Consider the following 16,278-nt stretch of genomic DNA (forward strand, 5'->3'; position numbering starts at 1 on the left):
GCAATCGTAAAGGGGGAAGTGCCAGTAAAGTTGGGCGTGTAGCCCATTAAGTCAATTTAAATACATGGAAATGCATTTAAATGGCCGTTGGGCCTTTTTCGGGCACAGTCCCGATCGCAGCGTTTTTCGGGCCATGGTAAAGGGGAACTGGTGCAGAGGTGGGCGGAGATCGTGCTACTCACCTCACGCCCGACTTTACTAAGTTTACGCGCCCGAAAATGGGTGCAACATGATGGTAAAATTGGGCCTGCTTTGTGGAGATGCTAAACTGTCACAGATGATGTGTTTGCGGTGCTGCACTGTCAGAGATGCTGGATTGGGGGTGCTACACTGTCAGAGATGCTGGATTGGGGGTGCTACACTGTCAGAGATGCTGGATTCGGGGTGCTACACTGTCAGAGATGCTGGATTGGGGGTGCTACACTGTCAGAGATGCTGGATTGGGGGTGCTACACTGTCAGATGTGTTGTGTTAGGGGTGCTGCACTGTCAGAGATGATGGGGATGATTTTACCATTTTTATTCTAAGTGCTGGGCAGACTTAAAACTGGGAGTGTTTCAGATCCGTCTTTTGGTCATGTTTTCAGGTTCCCCCCATACACACTCTGCCTGCACGATTTTGAGCAAGTCTGTTGCTCGCTGCAGATGTGTGTGGGTGGGACTTAACGCTTTCGAAATCCTGCAGAGGGAGGTAGTGTGCACGTGCAGGCCTCTGGTGCTGCACATACACTTTAGCAATAGCAGGAGTCTGACAGAAGACAGAGAGCTATCAGGCCTCTGGCTAGTGCAGGCAGCCTGAAGAGGACCGCCCACTACCCACCCCCCGCCACACCCAATCGCGTGCAAGTGCTGCACTGTCAGAGGTGCAGTGGTGGGGGCGCTGCAGTGTCAGTCAGTTAGTCAGAGGTGCAGTGGTGGGGGTGCTGCACTGTCAGTCAGTCAGAGGTGCAGTGGTGGGGGCGCTGCACTGTCAGTCAGAGGTGCAGTGGTGGGGGCGTTGCACTGTCAGTCAGTCAGAGGTGCAGTGGTGGGGGCGCTGCACTGTCAGTCAGAGGTGCAGTGGTGGGGGTGCTGCACTGTCAGTCAGAGGTGCAGTGGTGGGGGTGCTGCACTGTCAGTCAGAGGTGCAGTGGTGGGGGTGCTGCACTGTCAGTCAGAGGTGCAGTGGTGGGGGTGCTGCACTGTCAGTCAGAGGTGCAGTGGTGGGGGCGTTGCACTGTCAGTCAGTCAGAGGTGCAGTGGTGGGGGCGCTGCACTGTCAGTCAGTCAGAGGTGCAGTGGTGGGGGCGTTGCACTGTCAGTCAGTCAGAGGTGCAGTGGTGGGGGGGTTGCACTGTCAGTCAGAGGTGCAGTGGTGGGGGCGCTGCACTGTCAGTCAGTCAGAGGTGCAGTGGTGGGGGCGCTGCACTGTCATTCAGAGGTGCAGTGGTGGGGGTGCTGCACTGTCAGTCACTCAGAGGTGCAGTGGTGGAGGCGCTGCACTGTCAGTCAGTCAGAGGTGCAGTGGTGGGGGCGCTGCACTGTCAGTCAGTCAGAGGTGCAGTGGTGGGGGAACTGCACTGTCAGTCAGTCAGAGGTGCAGTGGTGGGGGCGCTGCACTGTCAGTCAGTCAGAGGTGCAGTGGTGGGGGCGCTGCACTGTCAGTCAGTCAGAGGTGCAGTGGTGGGGGAACTGCACTGTCAGTCAGTCAGAGGTGCAGTGGTGGGGGCGCTGCACTGTCAGTCAGTCAGAGGTGCAGTGGTGGGGGAACTGCACTGTCAGTCAGTCAGAGGTGCAGTGGTGGGTGCGCTGCACTGTCATTCAGAGGTGCAGTGGTGGGGGCGCTGCACTGTCAGTCAGAGGTGCAGTGGTGGGGGCGTTGCACTGTCAGTCAGTCAGAGGTGCAGTGGTGGGGGCGCTGCACTGTCAGTCAGAGGTGCAGTGGTGGGGGTGCTGCACTGTCAGTCAGAGGTGCAGTGGTGGGGGTGCTGCACTGTCAGTCAGAGGTGCAGTGGTGGGGGTGCTGCACTGTCAGTCAGAGGTGCAGTGGTGGGGGTGCTGCACTGTCAGTCAGAGGTGCAGTGGTGGGGGCGTTGCACTGTCAGTCAGTCAGAGGTGCAGTGGTGGGGGCGTTGCACTGTCAGTCAGTCAGAGGTGCAGTGGTGGGGGGGTTGCACTGTCAGTCAGAGGTGCAGTGGTGGGGGCGCTGCACTGTCAGTCAGTCAGAGGTGCAGTGGTGGGGGCGCTGCACTGTCATTCAGAGGTGCAGTGGTGGGGGTGCTGCACTGTCAGTCACTCAGAGGTGCAGTGGTGGAGGCGCTGCACTGTCAGTCAGTCAGAGGTGCAGTGGTGGGGGAACTGCACTGTCAGTCAGTCAGAGGTGCAGTGGTGGGGGCGCTGCACTGTCAGTCAGTCAGAGGTGCAGTGGTGGGGGAACTGCACTGTCAGTCAGTCAGAGGTGCAGTGGTGGGGGCGCTGCACTGTCAGTCAGTCAGAGGTGCAGTGGTGGGGGCGCTGCACTGTCAGTCAGTCAGAGGTGCAGTGGTGGGGGAACTGCACTGTCAGTCAGTCAGAGGTGCAGTGGTGGGGGCGCTGCACTGTCAGTCAGTCAGAGGTGCAGTGGTGGGGGAACTGCACTGTCAGTCAGTCAGAGGTGCAGTGGTGGGGGCGCTGCACTGTCATTCAGAGGTGCAGTGGTGGGGGCGCTGCACTGTCAGTCAGAGGTGCAGTGGTGGGGGCGCTGCACTGTCAGTCAGTCAGAGTTGCAGTGGTGGGGGTGCTGCACTGTCAGTCAGAGGTGCAGTGGTGGGGGTGCTGCACTGTCAGTCAGAGGTGCAGTGGTGGGGGTGCTGCACTGTCAGTCAGAGGTGCAGTGGTGGGGGTGCTGCACTGTCAGTCAGAGGTGCAGTGGTGGGGGTGCTGCACTGTCAGTCAGAGGTGCAGTGGTGGGGGCGTTGCACTGTCAGTCAGTCAGAGGTGCAGTGGTGGGGGCGCTGCACTGTCAGTCAGTCAGAGGTGCAGTGGTGGGGGCGTTGCACTGTCAGTCAGTCAGAGGTGCAGTGGTGGGGGGGTTGCACTGTCAGTCAGAGGTGCAGTGGTGGGGGCGCTGCACTGTCAGTCAGTCAGAGGTGCAGTGGTGGGGGCGCTGCACTGTCATTCAGAGGTGCAGTGGTGGGGGTGCTGCACTGTCAGTCACTCAGAGGTGCAGTGGTGGAGGCGCTGCACTGTCAGTCAGTCAGAGGTGCAGTGGTGGGGGAACTGCACTGTCAGTCAGTCAGAGGTGCAGTGGTGGGGGCGCTGCACTGTCAGTCAGTCAGAGGTGCAGTGGTGGGGGAACTGCACTGTCAGTCAGTCAGAGGTGCAGTGGTGGGGGCGCTGCACTGTCAGTCAGTCAGAGGTGCAGTGGTGGGGGCGCTGCACTGTCAGTCAGTCAGAGGTGCAGTGGTGGGGGAACTGCACTGTCAGTCAGTCAGAGGTGCAGTGGTGGGGGCGCTGCACTGTCAGTCAGTCAGAGGTGCAGTGGTGGGGGAACTGCACTGTCAGTCAGTCAGAGGTGCAGTGGTGGGGGCGCTGCACTGTCATTCAGAGGTGCAGTGGTGGGGGCGCTGCACTGTCAGTCATTCAGAGGTGCAGTGGTGGGGGCGCTGCACTGTCAGTTAGTCAGAGGTGCAGTGGTGGGGGCGCTGCACTGTCAGTTAGTCAGAGGTGCAGTGGTGGGGGCGCTGCACTGTCAGTTAGTCAGAGGTGCAGTGGTGGGGGCGCTGCACTGTCAGTCAGTCAGAGGTGCAGTGGTGGGCGCGCTGCACTGTCAGTCAGAGGTGCAGTGGTGGGGGTGCTGCACTGTCAGTCAGAGGTGCAGTGGTGGGGGTGCTGCACTGTCAGTCAGTCAGAGGTGCAGTGGTGGGGGTGCTGCACTGTCAGTCAGAGGTGCAGTGGTGGGGGTGCTGCACTGTCAGTCAGAGGTGCAGTGGTGGGGGTGCTGCACTGTCAGTCAGAGGTGCAGTGGTGGGGGCGTTGCTCTGTCAGTCAGAGGTGCAGTGGTGGGGGTGCTGCACTGTCAGTCAGAGGTGCAGTGGTGGGGGCGTTGCACTGTCAGTCAGTCAGAGGTGTAGTGGTGGGGGGTTGCACTGTCAGTCAGTCAGAGGTGCAGTGGTGGGGGCGTTGCACTGTCAGTCAGTCAGAGGTGCAGTGGTGGGGGGTTGCACTGTCAGTCAGTCAGAGGTGCAGTGGTGGGGGCGCTGCACTGTCATTCAGAGGTGCAGTGGTGGGGGTGCTGCACTGTCAGTCATTCAGAGGTGCAGTGGTGGGGGCGCTGCACTGTCAGTCAGTCAGAGGTGCAGTGGTGGGGGAACTGCACTGTCAGTCAGTCAGAGGTGCAGTGGTGGGGGCGCTGCACTGTCAGTCAGTCAGAGGTGCAGTGGTGGGGGAACTGCACTGTCAGTCAGTCAGAGGTGCAGTGGTGGGGGCGCTGCACTGTCATTCAGAGGTGCAGTGGTGGGGGCGCTGCACTGTCAGTCAGTCAGAGGTGCAGTGGTGGGGGAACTGCACTGTCAGTCAGTCAGAGGTGCAGTGGTGGGGGCGCTGCACTGTCAGTCAGAGGTGCAGTGGTGGGGGCGCTGCACTGTCAGTCAGTCAGAGGTGCAGTGGTGGGGCGCTGCACTGTCATTCAGAGGTGCAGTGGTGGGGGCGCTGCACTGTCAGTCAGTCAGAGGTGCAGTGGTGGGGGCGCTGCACTGTCAGTCAGTCAGAGGTGCAGTGGTGGGGGCACTGCACTGTCATTCAGAGGTGCAGTGGTGGGGGTGCTGCACTGTCAGTCAGTCAGAGGTGCAGTGGTGGGGGCGCTGCACTGTCAGTCAGAGGTGCAGTGGTGGGGGTGCTGCACTGTCAGTCAGAGGTGCAGTGGTGGGGGTGCTGCACTGTCAGTCAGAGGTGCAGTGGTGGGGGCGTTGCTCTGTCAGTCAGAGGTGCAGTGGTGGGGGTGCTGCACTGTCAGTCAGAGGTGCAGTGGTGGGGGCGTTGCACTGTCAGTCAGTCAGAGGTGCAGTGGTGGGGGCGTTGCACTGTCAGTCAGTCAGAGGTGCAGTGGTGGGGGCGTTGCACTGTCAGTCAGTCAGAGGTGCAGTGGTGGGGGCGTTGCACTGTCAGTCAGTCAGAGGTGCAGTGGTGGGGGCGCTGCACTGTCAGTCAGTCAGAGGTGCAGTGGTGGGGGCGCTGCACTGTCAGTCAGTCAGAGGTGCAGTGGTGGGGCGCTGCACTGTCATTCAGAGGTGCAGTGGTGGGGGCGCTGCACTGTCAGTCAGAGGTGCAGTGGTGGGGGCGCTGCACTGTCAGTCAGAAGTGCAGTGGTGGGGGCGCTGCACTGTCAGTCAGAAGTGCAGTGGTGGGGGCACTGCACTGTCTGTCTGTCAGTCAGTCAGTCAGAGGTGCAGTGGTAGGGGCGCTGGACTGTCTGTGTCAGTCAGAGGTGCAGTGGTGGGGGTGGTGCACTGTCAGAGGTGCTATTTTACATCCCCACCCACCATGGTATGCAGAGCAGGCGAGGGGCGACTGTGGAAAGTTCCATTGACATCGGGTGGGATTTTAGAGTGTCAGGACTAGCGAGGCCTTAAAATCCCACCCAATGTGTTGGCAGGGTGTTGCACTGTCAGAGGTGCTGTGTTTGGGGTGCTGCACTGTTGGAGTGGCTGGTTAGGCCAGCATTTATTGCTCATCCTTAATTGCCCTTGAGTAGGTGGTTGTGAGCTACCCTCTTGAACCGCTGCAGTCCTGATGTTGAGGTACACCCACTGCGCTGTTAGGGAGAAAATGTTTTCGGATTTTGACCCAGCGACATTGAAGTAACGATGATATATTTCCACGTCAGGATGGTGAGAGACTTGGAGGGGAATCTCCAGGTGTTGCTGTTCCCAGGTATCTGTTGCCCTTGTCCTTCCAGATAGTAGTGATTGTGCATTTGGAAGGTGAGGTCTTAGGAGCCTCGGTAAGTTGCTGCAGTGCATCGTGTAGGTGGTACATACTGCTGCCACTGTTCATTGTTAATGGAGGGAGTGTATGCTTGTGACTCAAGTGGGTTGCTTTGTCCTGGATGGTGTTGAGCTTCTTGAGTGTTGTTGGAACTGTACTCATCGGGGCAAGTGGAGAGTATTCTATTACATTACTGACTTATCCTTTGTAGATGTTTCAGTAAGATCACTTCTCAATCTTCTAAACTCCAATGATTACAGGCCCAGCCTTTTCAACCATTCCTTCTAAGATAATACCCTCATCCCAGCTATCAGTCAAACTGCTTCTCACGCTCTGACAATGACAATATCAATCTATATTTTTGCTGTCAGCTGTCCCCTGATTCAAGGATGATGTCCACTACAGGTTCTGAGTTTCTGTCACTGGTTTTGCTTTTTTGATTTATTAATGCCACAAGTAGGCTTACACAGTAATGAAGTTACTGTGAAAATGCCCTAGTCGCCACACTCCTGTTCGGGTACACTGAGGAAGAATTTAGCATGGCCTAAGTGCCTAACCAGCATGACTTTCAGACTGTGGCAGGAAACTGGAGCACCTGGAGGAAACCCACGCAGACACGGGGAGAACGTGCAGACTCCGCACAGACAGTGACCTAAACCAGGAATTCAACCCGGGTCCCTGGCACTGTGAGGCAGCAATGCTAACCACTGTGCCACGGTGCCACGCACGTGACTGAACAGGCTGATTCTCAACCTGTAGATCTTTGAGCACGTGGTTCAAGGATGTCCCATGCAGCAGTGGGATCGGGAGAGCAGGATTTGTTTTCTTTCTTTCTCTGCCTTCCTTGCCTCGTTAAGGTGTTCGAACACAAAGTGTAATGAATTGATGGACAAGTTGTTGCCATTTTGAACAATTGGTAGCAAGTTCCTCCCAGTCATATCAATGCTGCTGCTCTGAAAGGGAGTGACTTTGCAGCATTTCATTTTCCACCCCTTGAACACTGGCCATATGTGAATGAGAAAACAGGACTGGTGGGGACATGTACTGGTTAGGGGGGCATGGTGGAAAAGTGGTTCGCACTGCTGCCTCACAACGCCAGGGACCCGGATTCGATTCCAGCCTTGGATGACTGTGTGGAGTTTGCGCATTCTCCCCATGTCTACATGGGTTTCCTCCGGTTGCTCCAGTTTGCTCCCAGTTCAACGATGTGCAGATTAAGTGGATTAGCCATGCTAAAATGCCCCCTAGAGTCCCATAATGTGTTGGTTAGGGGGGTTATTTGGCGTTATAGGGCTAGAGCCTAGGCAAGATGCTCTGTTGGAGAGTCAGTGCAGACCCAATGGGTCAACTGGCCTCCTTCTACACTTTAGGGACTCTATGCTTTCCAACCATCTAGTGTCCATCATAGTTGAGTTTGCAAGATTTTTGCTTGAACACTTGAGGAGCTGGCTTGAAAGAGGACACAGTAAGAAGTCTCACAACACCAGGTTAAAGTCCAACAGGTTTATTTGGCAGCAAAAGCCACTAGTTTTTGGAGCGCTGGCCCTTCGTCAGGTAAGTGGGAGTTCTGTTCACAAAAAGGGCATATAAAGCCACAAACTCAATTTACAAAATAATGATAGGAATGCGAGTTTTTAAAAGATAATCAAGTCTTAAAGGTACAGACAATGTGAGTGGAGCGAGGGTTAAGCACAGGTTAAAGAGATGTGTATTGTCTCCAGCCAGGACAGTTAGTGAGATTTTGCAAGCCCTGGCAAGTCGTGGGGGTTACAGATAGTGTGACATGAACCCAAGATCCCGGTTGAGGCCATCCTCATGTGTGCAGAACTTGGCTATCAATCTCTGCTCAGCGACTCTGCGCTGTCGTGTGTCGTGAAGGCCGCCTTGGAGAACGCTAACCCGAAGATCAGAGGCCGAATGCCCGTGACCTTGCCTTCAAACAACCACGCAACCTCAAACAGACCATTGTCCACAGCAAACTACCCAGCCTTCAGGAGAACAGTGACCACGACACCACACAACCCTGCCACAGCAACCTCTGTAAGACGTGCCGGATCATCGACACGGATGCCATCATCTCACGTGAGAACACCATCCACCAGGTACACGGTACATACTCTTGCAACTCGGCCAACGTTGTCTACCTGATACGCTGCAGGAAAGGATGTCCCGAGGCATGGTATATTGGGGAGACCATGCAGACGTTACGACAACGGATGAATGAACACCGCTCGACAATCACCAGGCAAGAGTGTTCTCTTCCTGTAGGGGAACGCTTCAGCGGTCACGGGCATTCGGCCTCTGATCTTCGGGTAAGCGTTCTCCAAGGCGGCCTTCACGACACACAACAGCGTAGAGTCGCTGAGCAGAAACTGATAGCCAAGTTCCGCACACGAGGACGGCCTCAACCGGGATCTTGGGTTCATGTCACACTATCTGTAACCCCCACAACTTGCCTGGACTTGCAAAATCTCACTAACTGCCCTGTCTGGAGACAATACACATCTCTAACCTGTGCTTAATGCTCTCTCCACTCACATTATCTGTACCTTTAAGACTTGATTAGCTGTATTAGCATTGATTATCTTGATTAGCATTCCAATCATTATTCTGTAAATTGAGTTTGTGTCTCTGTATGCCCTGTTTGTGAGCACATCTCCCACTCCACCTGACGAAGGAGCAGCGCTCTGAAAGCTAGTGGCATTTGCTACCAAATAAACCTGTTGGACTTTATCCTAGTGTTGTTAGACTTCTTACTGTGTCTTCCACTGAATCCAGAGGATGTGGCAGGGACGCACTGCTCGTGGAATTTCTTTAGCACTCTTATGTGTCACAAAACACACACAGCCCAGGTTTCACTGCAGTACAGGAGTGTGGTGATGACAACTGTGCCTCAACTCCAATTTGTGGAAAAGAGCTCCAAATTTTCTGTTGGCTATTTTTGTGACTACTTTATACCTATAACCAAACCCTAGTTTCGACCTCCTCTAAGTTGAAAAAGTTTTGCCACATCTAAACTATCAAATCTCTTCATAATTTTAAATATGGTTTGGAATTCTATTCCATTAGAAACAAAACCCAAGTGCTTTGTTGCTAAATTTATGGTCTTGTTAATCTGTGCTGCTATTTTTGGTGGTGTGTGTACTGGTACCCCTCGATCCCTTTGTTTCTCTACCCCACTAAAATTCATTCTCTAAGTAATTGTTGACCTTGGGTGGGAGCAGAGAATTGGAGGGTGCGTACTTCTTGGGGCAGAGGGTAGCATATATGAATGAAACCAAGAAATCTCCTGTCAGAGGAGACCATTTTGTACTGTGGCTTTATCCACAGCCAAACAGACAGATTTTAACATGTGATTCTACAAAGCAGACAAAAATCGAACATTGCATGCCTGCAGTATATAAACACAGGTAAACAAAGCTCACTCGCTCTTTCCCAGGACTGTCTTCACATGTTCAACAATTTGTTTGTGGTTTTTTCCTTCTACGTCAACCAAGACCTGTTCACCATCATCTAGGGAGAAATGGCAAAAGCACAAAATTAAAGCTAATACTGAAACAGGCTGACATTATCTCCCATACCCAACCACGTCTCCCCAGCACCCAAGATGGCCTGGTTTCATTGCTGAGACAATCTGACCCTTGTCCCCTCAGCCATACCTGGGATCCACAAAGCAGTGATCCACTGAATCAGCCATACGTGAAGCTACAGAGCAGTGATTCACTGAAACAGCCACGCCTGGTATCCATGGGACAGCAATCCACCGATCAGCCATGCCCCGTATGCGCAGGGTAGTGATCCACCAAATCAGCCACACCTGGGATCCGCAGAGGAGTGATCCACTGAATCAGCCACGCCCAGTATTCATAGGGCAACGATCCACTGAAACAGTCGTGCCCAGTGTCCACAGGGCAGCGAACCACTGATCAGCCATGCCTGGTAGCCACAGAGTAGCGATACACTGAATCGGCCAAGCCTGATTTTCACAGGACAGTGATTCACTGAATCAGTCTTGCTTGGGATCCAGAGTTCAGTGATCCAGTGGATCAGCCATGCCAAGTACGCACAGGTCAGTGATCCAGCCAAGCCCAGGATCCATCGAATCAGCCATACCCATGATCCAAAGAGCAGTGATCCACTGAATCAGCTACACCTGGGATCGACAGAGCAGTGATCCACTGAATCAGTCACACCTGGGATCCACAAATCGGAGAGCGGCAGAAAACTTACCCAAATAAAACCTGAGGAATGGTGATGATGTCATGTTCTTGAACATAAGAATTTGAACCCAGGGATTCCGGTACTGGATCTGAGGTATGTTGAAGAAGACAAACTTCCTGAAAAGAAATAAATGGAAACAGATCAGCATTACAAGTTTAAATTACAGAATGGCAGCCAAGCGTGGGATCAAAGCGTAGAGCTGGATTGGTTTGAGAGGGTAGTTTCCTGCTTCACGATATGTATTCAAAACCTCACATCGGACTAGTGCAAAAACCTAGAAGAAGAGCTTCTCAATCAGCCATGCCCAGTATCCACGATCGACTGAATCAGCCATATCTGGGATCTACAGAGCACTGATTCACTGAAACGGCCATGCCTGGTATCCACAGGATAGCAATCCACTGATCAGCCATGCCCAGTATGCACAGGGCAGTGATCCACTGAATCAGCCATATCTGGGATCCACAGAGCAGTGATCCACGAAATCAGCCATGCCCAGCATCCACAAAGCAGTATTCCACTGAATCAGCCAAGATTTCCATAGAGCAGTGATCCAATCAGCCATGTGCATGATCCAGAGCAGTGATCCACTGATTCTGCCATGCTTGGGTTCCACAGAGAAGTGATCCACTGAATCCACCATGCCAAGATCCACGCGGGGTATAAGGGTGGGTGCATGTGGGTGAGTTGGGGGGGGGGGGACAGTGGGCGAGCGGGCCGGCGGGGTTGCATTGAATCTTTCTCAGGAACTATTCTTTCACCAATGCCGAACGTGCATCAGGCAGAATTGAATGGAATCCTCAAGGAGGACTCAGGATCAATGTTTTCTCATTATTCCCAGCAACTTCCTTGTTTCTGTGCCCTATCATTCCATTTATAGCTCCCAGATTCCGTGTACTCGATTAGCTTTTTCAATCTGCCTCTGCAGATAAAGCCTCAGCTCCTGTATCCCAGCAGAGCTGTCTATGTAACCTTCCCTGCTCTTCCTATCACAACGTATCCCTTCATCCCTCCATATCCATGCTCCATCATTTATTTCCACATCCAGCTTCCTCTTGCTCTCCTTGCCTAAAGCTGCCTAAAGCTCTCTTTCATTCCTCCATTCTCTTATTCAGACAAGAATCTCCTGATCCCCCCCGAGGACAGCAGATTTCCCCCCCCCCCCCAACCCAAGGGACACAGCCCCCCCGTGGCGGACCCTCCCTCTGGGGACAGGTTTTGTATGTGGGAGGTCATGTCTCACTAATTTGAGTATTTTGAGGAGGTGGCAAAAATTATGAGGGAAGGACAGTGGATGTTGTCCACATGGACTTTGTAAGGCATTTGACAAGGTGCCTCATGGCAGGCTGATGCAAAAGATTAAATCTCACAAGATCAGGGGTGAACTAGCTAGTTGGATTCAGAATTGGCTTGGCCATATAAGCACAGTAAGAAGTCTCACAACACCAGGTTAAAGTCCAACAGGTTTATTTGGCAGCACTAGCTTTCGGAGCCTCAAGCTCCTTCTTCAGGTGAGTGAGGACTTGTGTTCACAAACAGGGCATATACAGACACAAACTCAATTTACAAGCTAATGGTTGGAATGCAAGTCTTTACAGGTAATCAAGTCTTAAAGGTACAGACAATGTGAGTGAAGAGAGGGCCAATACGCTGCAGGAAAGGATGTCCTGAGCATTGGTACACTGGGGAGACCATGCAGGCGCTACAACAACGGATGAATGAACACCGCTCAACAATCACCAGGCAAGAGTGTTCCCTTCCAGTCGGGGAACACTTCAGCGGTCACAGGCATTCAGCCTCTGATCTTCGGGTAAGCGTTCTCCAAGGCGGCCTTCACAACACACGACAACACAGAATCGCTGAGCAGAAACTGATCTTGGGTTCATGTCACACTATCTGCAACCCCCCACGACTTGCAAAATCTCACTAACTGTCCTGGCTGGAGACAATACACACCTCTTTAACCTGTGCTTGGCCCTCTCTCCACTCACATTGTCTGTACCTTTAAGATTTGATTACCTGTAAAGACTCGCATTCCAACCATTATCTTGTAAATTGAGTTTGTGTCTATATATGCCCTGTTTGTGAACACAACTCCTCACTCACCTGAAGGAGTTGAGGCTCCAAAAGCTTGTGCTACCAAATAAACCTATTGGACTTTAACCTGGTGTTGTGAGGCTTCTTACTGTGCTTGCCCCAGTCCAACGCCAGCATCTCCACATCTTGACCATGTAAGACAGAGGGTAGTGGTGGAAGTGCTGCTGTGTATATATATATATACACACACACACATATATGACTGGGAAGAAAACGTAGCTGGTCTGATTAGCAAGTTTGCGGATGATACTAAGATTGGCGGAGTTGCGGATTGTGATGAAGATTGTCAGAGAATACAGCAGGATATAGCTAGACTGGAAAGTTGGGCGAAGAAATGGCAGATGGAATTTAATCTGGAGAAATGCGAGATGGTAGATTGGCATTTTGGTGGATCCAATTGAGGTGGGACCTATAAAATAAATGGCAGAACAATCAGGAGCATAGACACAGAGATCTGGGAGTACAGGTCCACAGATCCTTAAAAGTGGCAGCACAGATCAAAAAGGTGGTGAAGAAAGCATATAGCATGCTTGTCTTCAATGGACGGGGCATTGAGTATAAAAGCTGGCAAATTACATTACAGTTGTATAAAACATTGGTTCGGCCACATTTGGAATACTGTGTCCAATTCTGGTCACCACACTACCAGAAGGACGTGGAGGCTTTGGAGAGAGCACAGAAAAGGTTTACCAGGATGTTGCCTGGTATGGAGGGTATTAGCTATGAGGAGAGATTGGTCAAACCGGGATTGTTGTCCCTGGAAAGGTGGAGGCTGAGGGGTGACCTGAAAGTTTATAAAATTATGAGAGGTATAGATAGAGTGAACAGTTGGAAGCTTTTTCCCAGGATAGAAATGATAATTACAAGAACAAAGAACAAAGAAAATTACAGCACAGGAACAGGCCCTTCGGCCCTCCAAGCCTGCACCGACCATGCTGCCCGACTGAACGAAAACCCCCTACCCTTCCGGGGACCATATCCCTCTATTCCCATCCTATTCTTGTATTTGTCAAGATGCCCCTTAAAAGTCACTATCGTATCTGCTTTCACTACCTCCCCCGGCAGCGAGTTCCAGGCACCCACCACCCTCTGTGTAAAAGACCTGCCTCGTACATCTCCTTTAAACCTTGTCCCTTGCACCTATGCCCCCTAGTAATTGACTCTTCCACCCTGGGAAAAAGCTTCTGACTGTCCACTCTGTCCATGCCCCTCATAATCTTGTAGACTTCTATCAGGAAGCACATCGGATTGGTGTGTGGATTAATGCACTATCCAGTGTTTTAAACTCACCCACATGGCCCACATTTGGACTGAAATAAGGAGAAATTTCTTTACTCAAAGTTCATAAGATATAGGAGCAGAATTAGGCCATTCGGTCATCGAGTCCGCTCTGCCATTCGATCATAGCTGATACGCTCCTCATCCCCATTTTCCTGCCTTCTCCCCATAACCCTTCACCCCATTACCAATTAAAAATCTGTCTAACTCCTCCTTAAATTTACTCACTGTCCCAGCATCCACCGCACTTTGGGGTAGCGAATTCCACAGATTCACAACCCTTCGGGAGAAGTAGTTTCTCCTCAACTCTGTTTTGAATTTGCTGCCCCTTATCCTAAGACCATGGCCTCTCGTCCTCGGCTTTTGAATGTTTAGAATTCTTTATTCTGGAGAGGTGAGGATGCACAGGCATTGTCTGTGTTCAGGGATGAGATCAATAGATGTTTGGATACCAAAGGGAATACCTGGAAAGGTCAACCTGAGGTCAACGATCAGCTATGATCTTACTGAATGTTCGAGCAGCCTGAAGGGACTGTATGGACTATGCCAGCTCCAATTTCTTAACTTCTGCATATTCGCAAGACATATCAGCTCATGACAAAATTGAGGGATGGAGGAACTCATTTTCCCAGTTGAAAACTTGGCCCTAACACAAAAGATCATAACTCATTAAAAATTAATGCTAAATCACCTATTGCTGCCTCAGTCTGTGAAGGATACAAGGGGGCACAAGTTCAAGATAAGGGGGGAAAGGTTCAGTGGAGATGTGCAAGGGAAGTTTTTTTTACACAGAGGGTGGTGGGGCCTGGAATGCGCTGCCAAATGAGGTGGTTGAGGCAGTTACTTTAGCCACATTTAAGACTTACCTTGATAAGCATATGAACAAACGGGGAATAGAGGGATATAAGCGGTTGGTTAGATGGGTAAACGTGATCGGCGCAGGCTTGGAGGGCCGAAGGCTTGTTCTTGTGCTATTCTGTTCTTCGTTTGTTCTTTGATAGCGGGCCCTCCCCAATTCCCCTGCAGACAGTAGCCCCGCCCCGTCTGCACCCACACAGTTGCCCCAAGTCTCCATACTGACAGTAGCCTCTCCTCCAGTCTCCCTGCTGACAGTAGTCCGCACCACCCCACTGACCTTGCTCCGTCACTTCTCTCCCCGTGTGTGTTGTAATTCACCGTCAGGACTTTAACCGAATCCTTGAACACCACTGTGCCGCTCCGCAAGAACTCCAAGGTCCGCCGAACGGGGAACCGACCTTTCATCGGCATGGCTTCTTCTCAAACTGCGCCTGCGCCTTTCCGTCGCCTCGCACTGCGCCTGCGCCTTTCCGTCGCCTCGCACCGCGCCTGCGCCCTGCCACCGCCTCGCACCGCGCCTGCGCCCTGCCAACGCCTCGCACCGCGCCTGCGCTTTTCCGTCGCCTCGCACCGCGCCTGCGTCCTTCCGCCACCTCGCACCGCGCCTGCACTTTTCCGTCGCCTCGCACTGCGCCTGCGCCCTTCCGCCGCCTTGCACCGCGCCTGCGCCCTTCCGCCGCATTGCACCGCGCCTGCGCCCTTCCGCCGCCTGTGCAGTTTCCGAATAAATGGGCGCCAATTTAAGACTGAGTTGAGGAGGAATTTCTTCTTTGAGGCTTGTGAGACTTTGGTAACTGCTGGCCACTGAGGGCTGTGGGGACGTAGTCCTTGAGTGTATTTAAAACTGAGAGATTTTTGATCAGTAAGGGAAAGAACAGGAAAGTGGCTGTGAGCAGTATCGGATCAGCCATGATCCTATTGATTGATGGAGCAAGCTCGAGGGGCAGAACGGCTTATTCCAGTTCCTATTTCTTAAGGTCTTGTAAGGTGATTGTTGAAGGGAAAATGAGGAATGGTGACTGAGAGTAGTATCAGTGAGGGAGAGGAGAGAGAGGTGAGAGTAATGTCTTAACTATGTTAGGGCTTGTGGGATTTAAACAAAGAAAAAAAATGTGTTTTTTCACAGGTAGATTCAAAATAACAACAGCCAGGTTTATTGAGGAGCTGTTATCTGTACAGAGTAGAAACTGAAGTTAAGACAGAAGACTGTGAAGCATCCCATGACTTCCTGATTACATCATGTAACCTCTTAAAGAAATCATGCAACTATTTAAATGTATAACATCCCTCTCCCTTTACTTCTGTGGTTATGACAACAAATTACTACAATGTTACATGTAGGATCAACAATACTCTAGACACAGTGGTATGCACCATTAATTATTATACACAGTCAATAGCAAAGGTACCAAAAGAAGACAAGAGAGGCAAGACAGAAGATTCTGGAAGATAAAACCCAATTGTAATTTTGAGAGTGACTAAACATTTTATTTGTTTCTCAATTGTGGGAATTGTATTTATCTAAACAGCATTCCATTAGAATAGTATTTTATTTGGTTTGTTAATAGTTCAGTTAACCTGTTCACTGTTAGATAAATAAAGTGTTAACTTGTTGATTTTACAGAGAAAGTCTCAGGTAGTTATTTTGATTTAACCACTAAAAATTGCTGAAGAGCAGATCGTACTACTTCTCACACACTTCTAACAGATTGAGGCAAGGCACTCCTCTTTGAGTGGTTAGGTGTTAGTTCTCAGAGAGAGGATCAACCTCCGCTTCATAACACTAGAAAGGGGCGTATGTTTGTGCTTAATGTTTGACTTGGAACATTATAGTTAGCTGTTAAGGTCATAGTTAAGGTCAATATCATAGTTGTTCTTTGTA

The 16,278-nt window shown here is 51.7% G+C and overlaps 1 protein-coding gene across 2 annotated transcripts in view; it reads right to left on the reverse strand.

The window, feature by feature from the left end:
* mrps25 (mitochondrial ribosomal protein S25) overlaps nucleotides 1-14,852 on the reverse strand; it is a 41,087-nt gene extending 26,235 nt beyond the window's left edge. The window contains exons 1-3 of one of the 2 annotated variants that reach the window (XM_078209289.1): nucleotides 14,674-14,852; nucleotides 10,173-10,279; nucleotides 9,368-9,455 (exon numbers count right to left, since the gene is read on the reverse strand). In XM_078209289.1, the coding sequence (XP_078065415.1) occupies nucleotides 9,368-9,455; nucleotides 10,173-10,279; nucleotides 14,674-14,807 (329 nt within the window). In that variant the 5' untranslated portion in view covers nucleotides 14,808-14,852. Of the gene's footprint in view, nucleotides 1-9,367; nucleotides 9,456-10,172; nucleotides 10,280-14,404 lie in introns of both variants that reach the window. The other variant, XM_078209288.1, reaches the window with a different exon arrangement.
* Nucleotides 14,853-16,278: the final 1,426 nt, after the last annotated feature.

This window comes from Mustelus asterias, chromosome 3, assembly GCF_964213995.1.
Source record: "Mustelus asterias chromosome 3, sMusAst1.hap1.1, whole genome shotgun sequence".
NCBI lineage: Eukaryota > Metazoa > Chordata > Chondrichthyes > Carcharhiniformes > Triakidae > Mustelus > Mustelus asterias.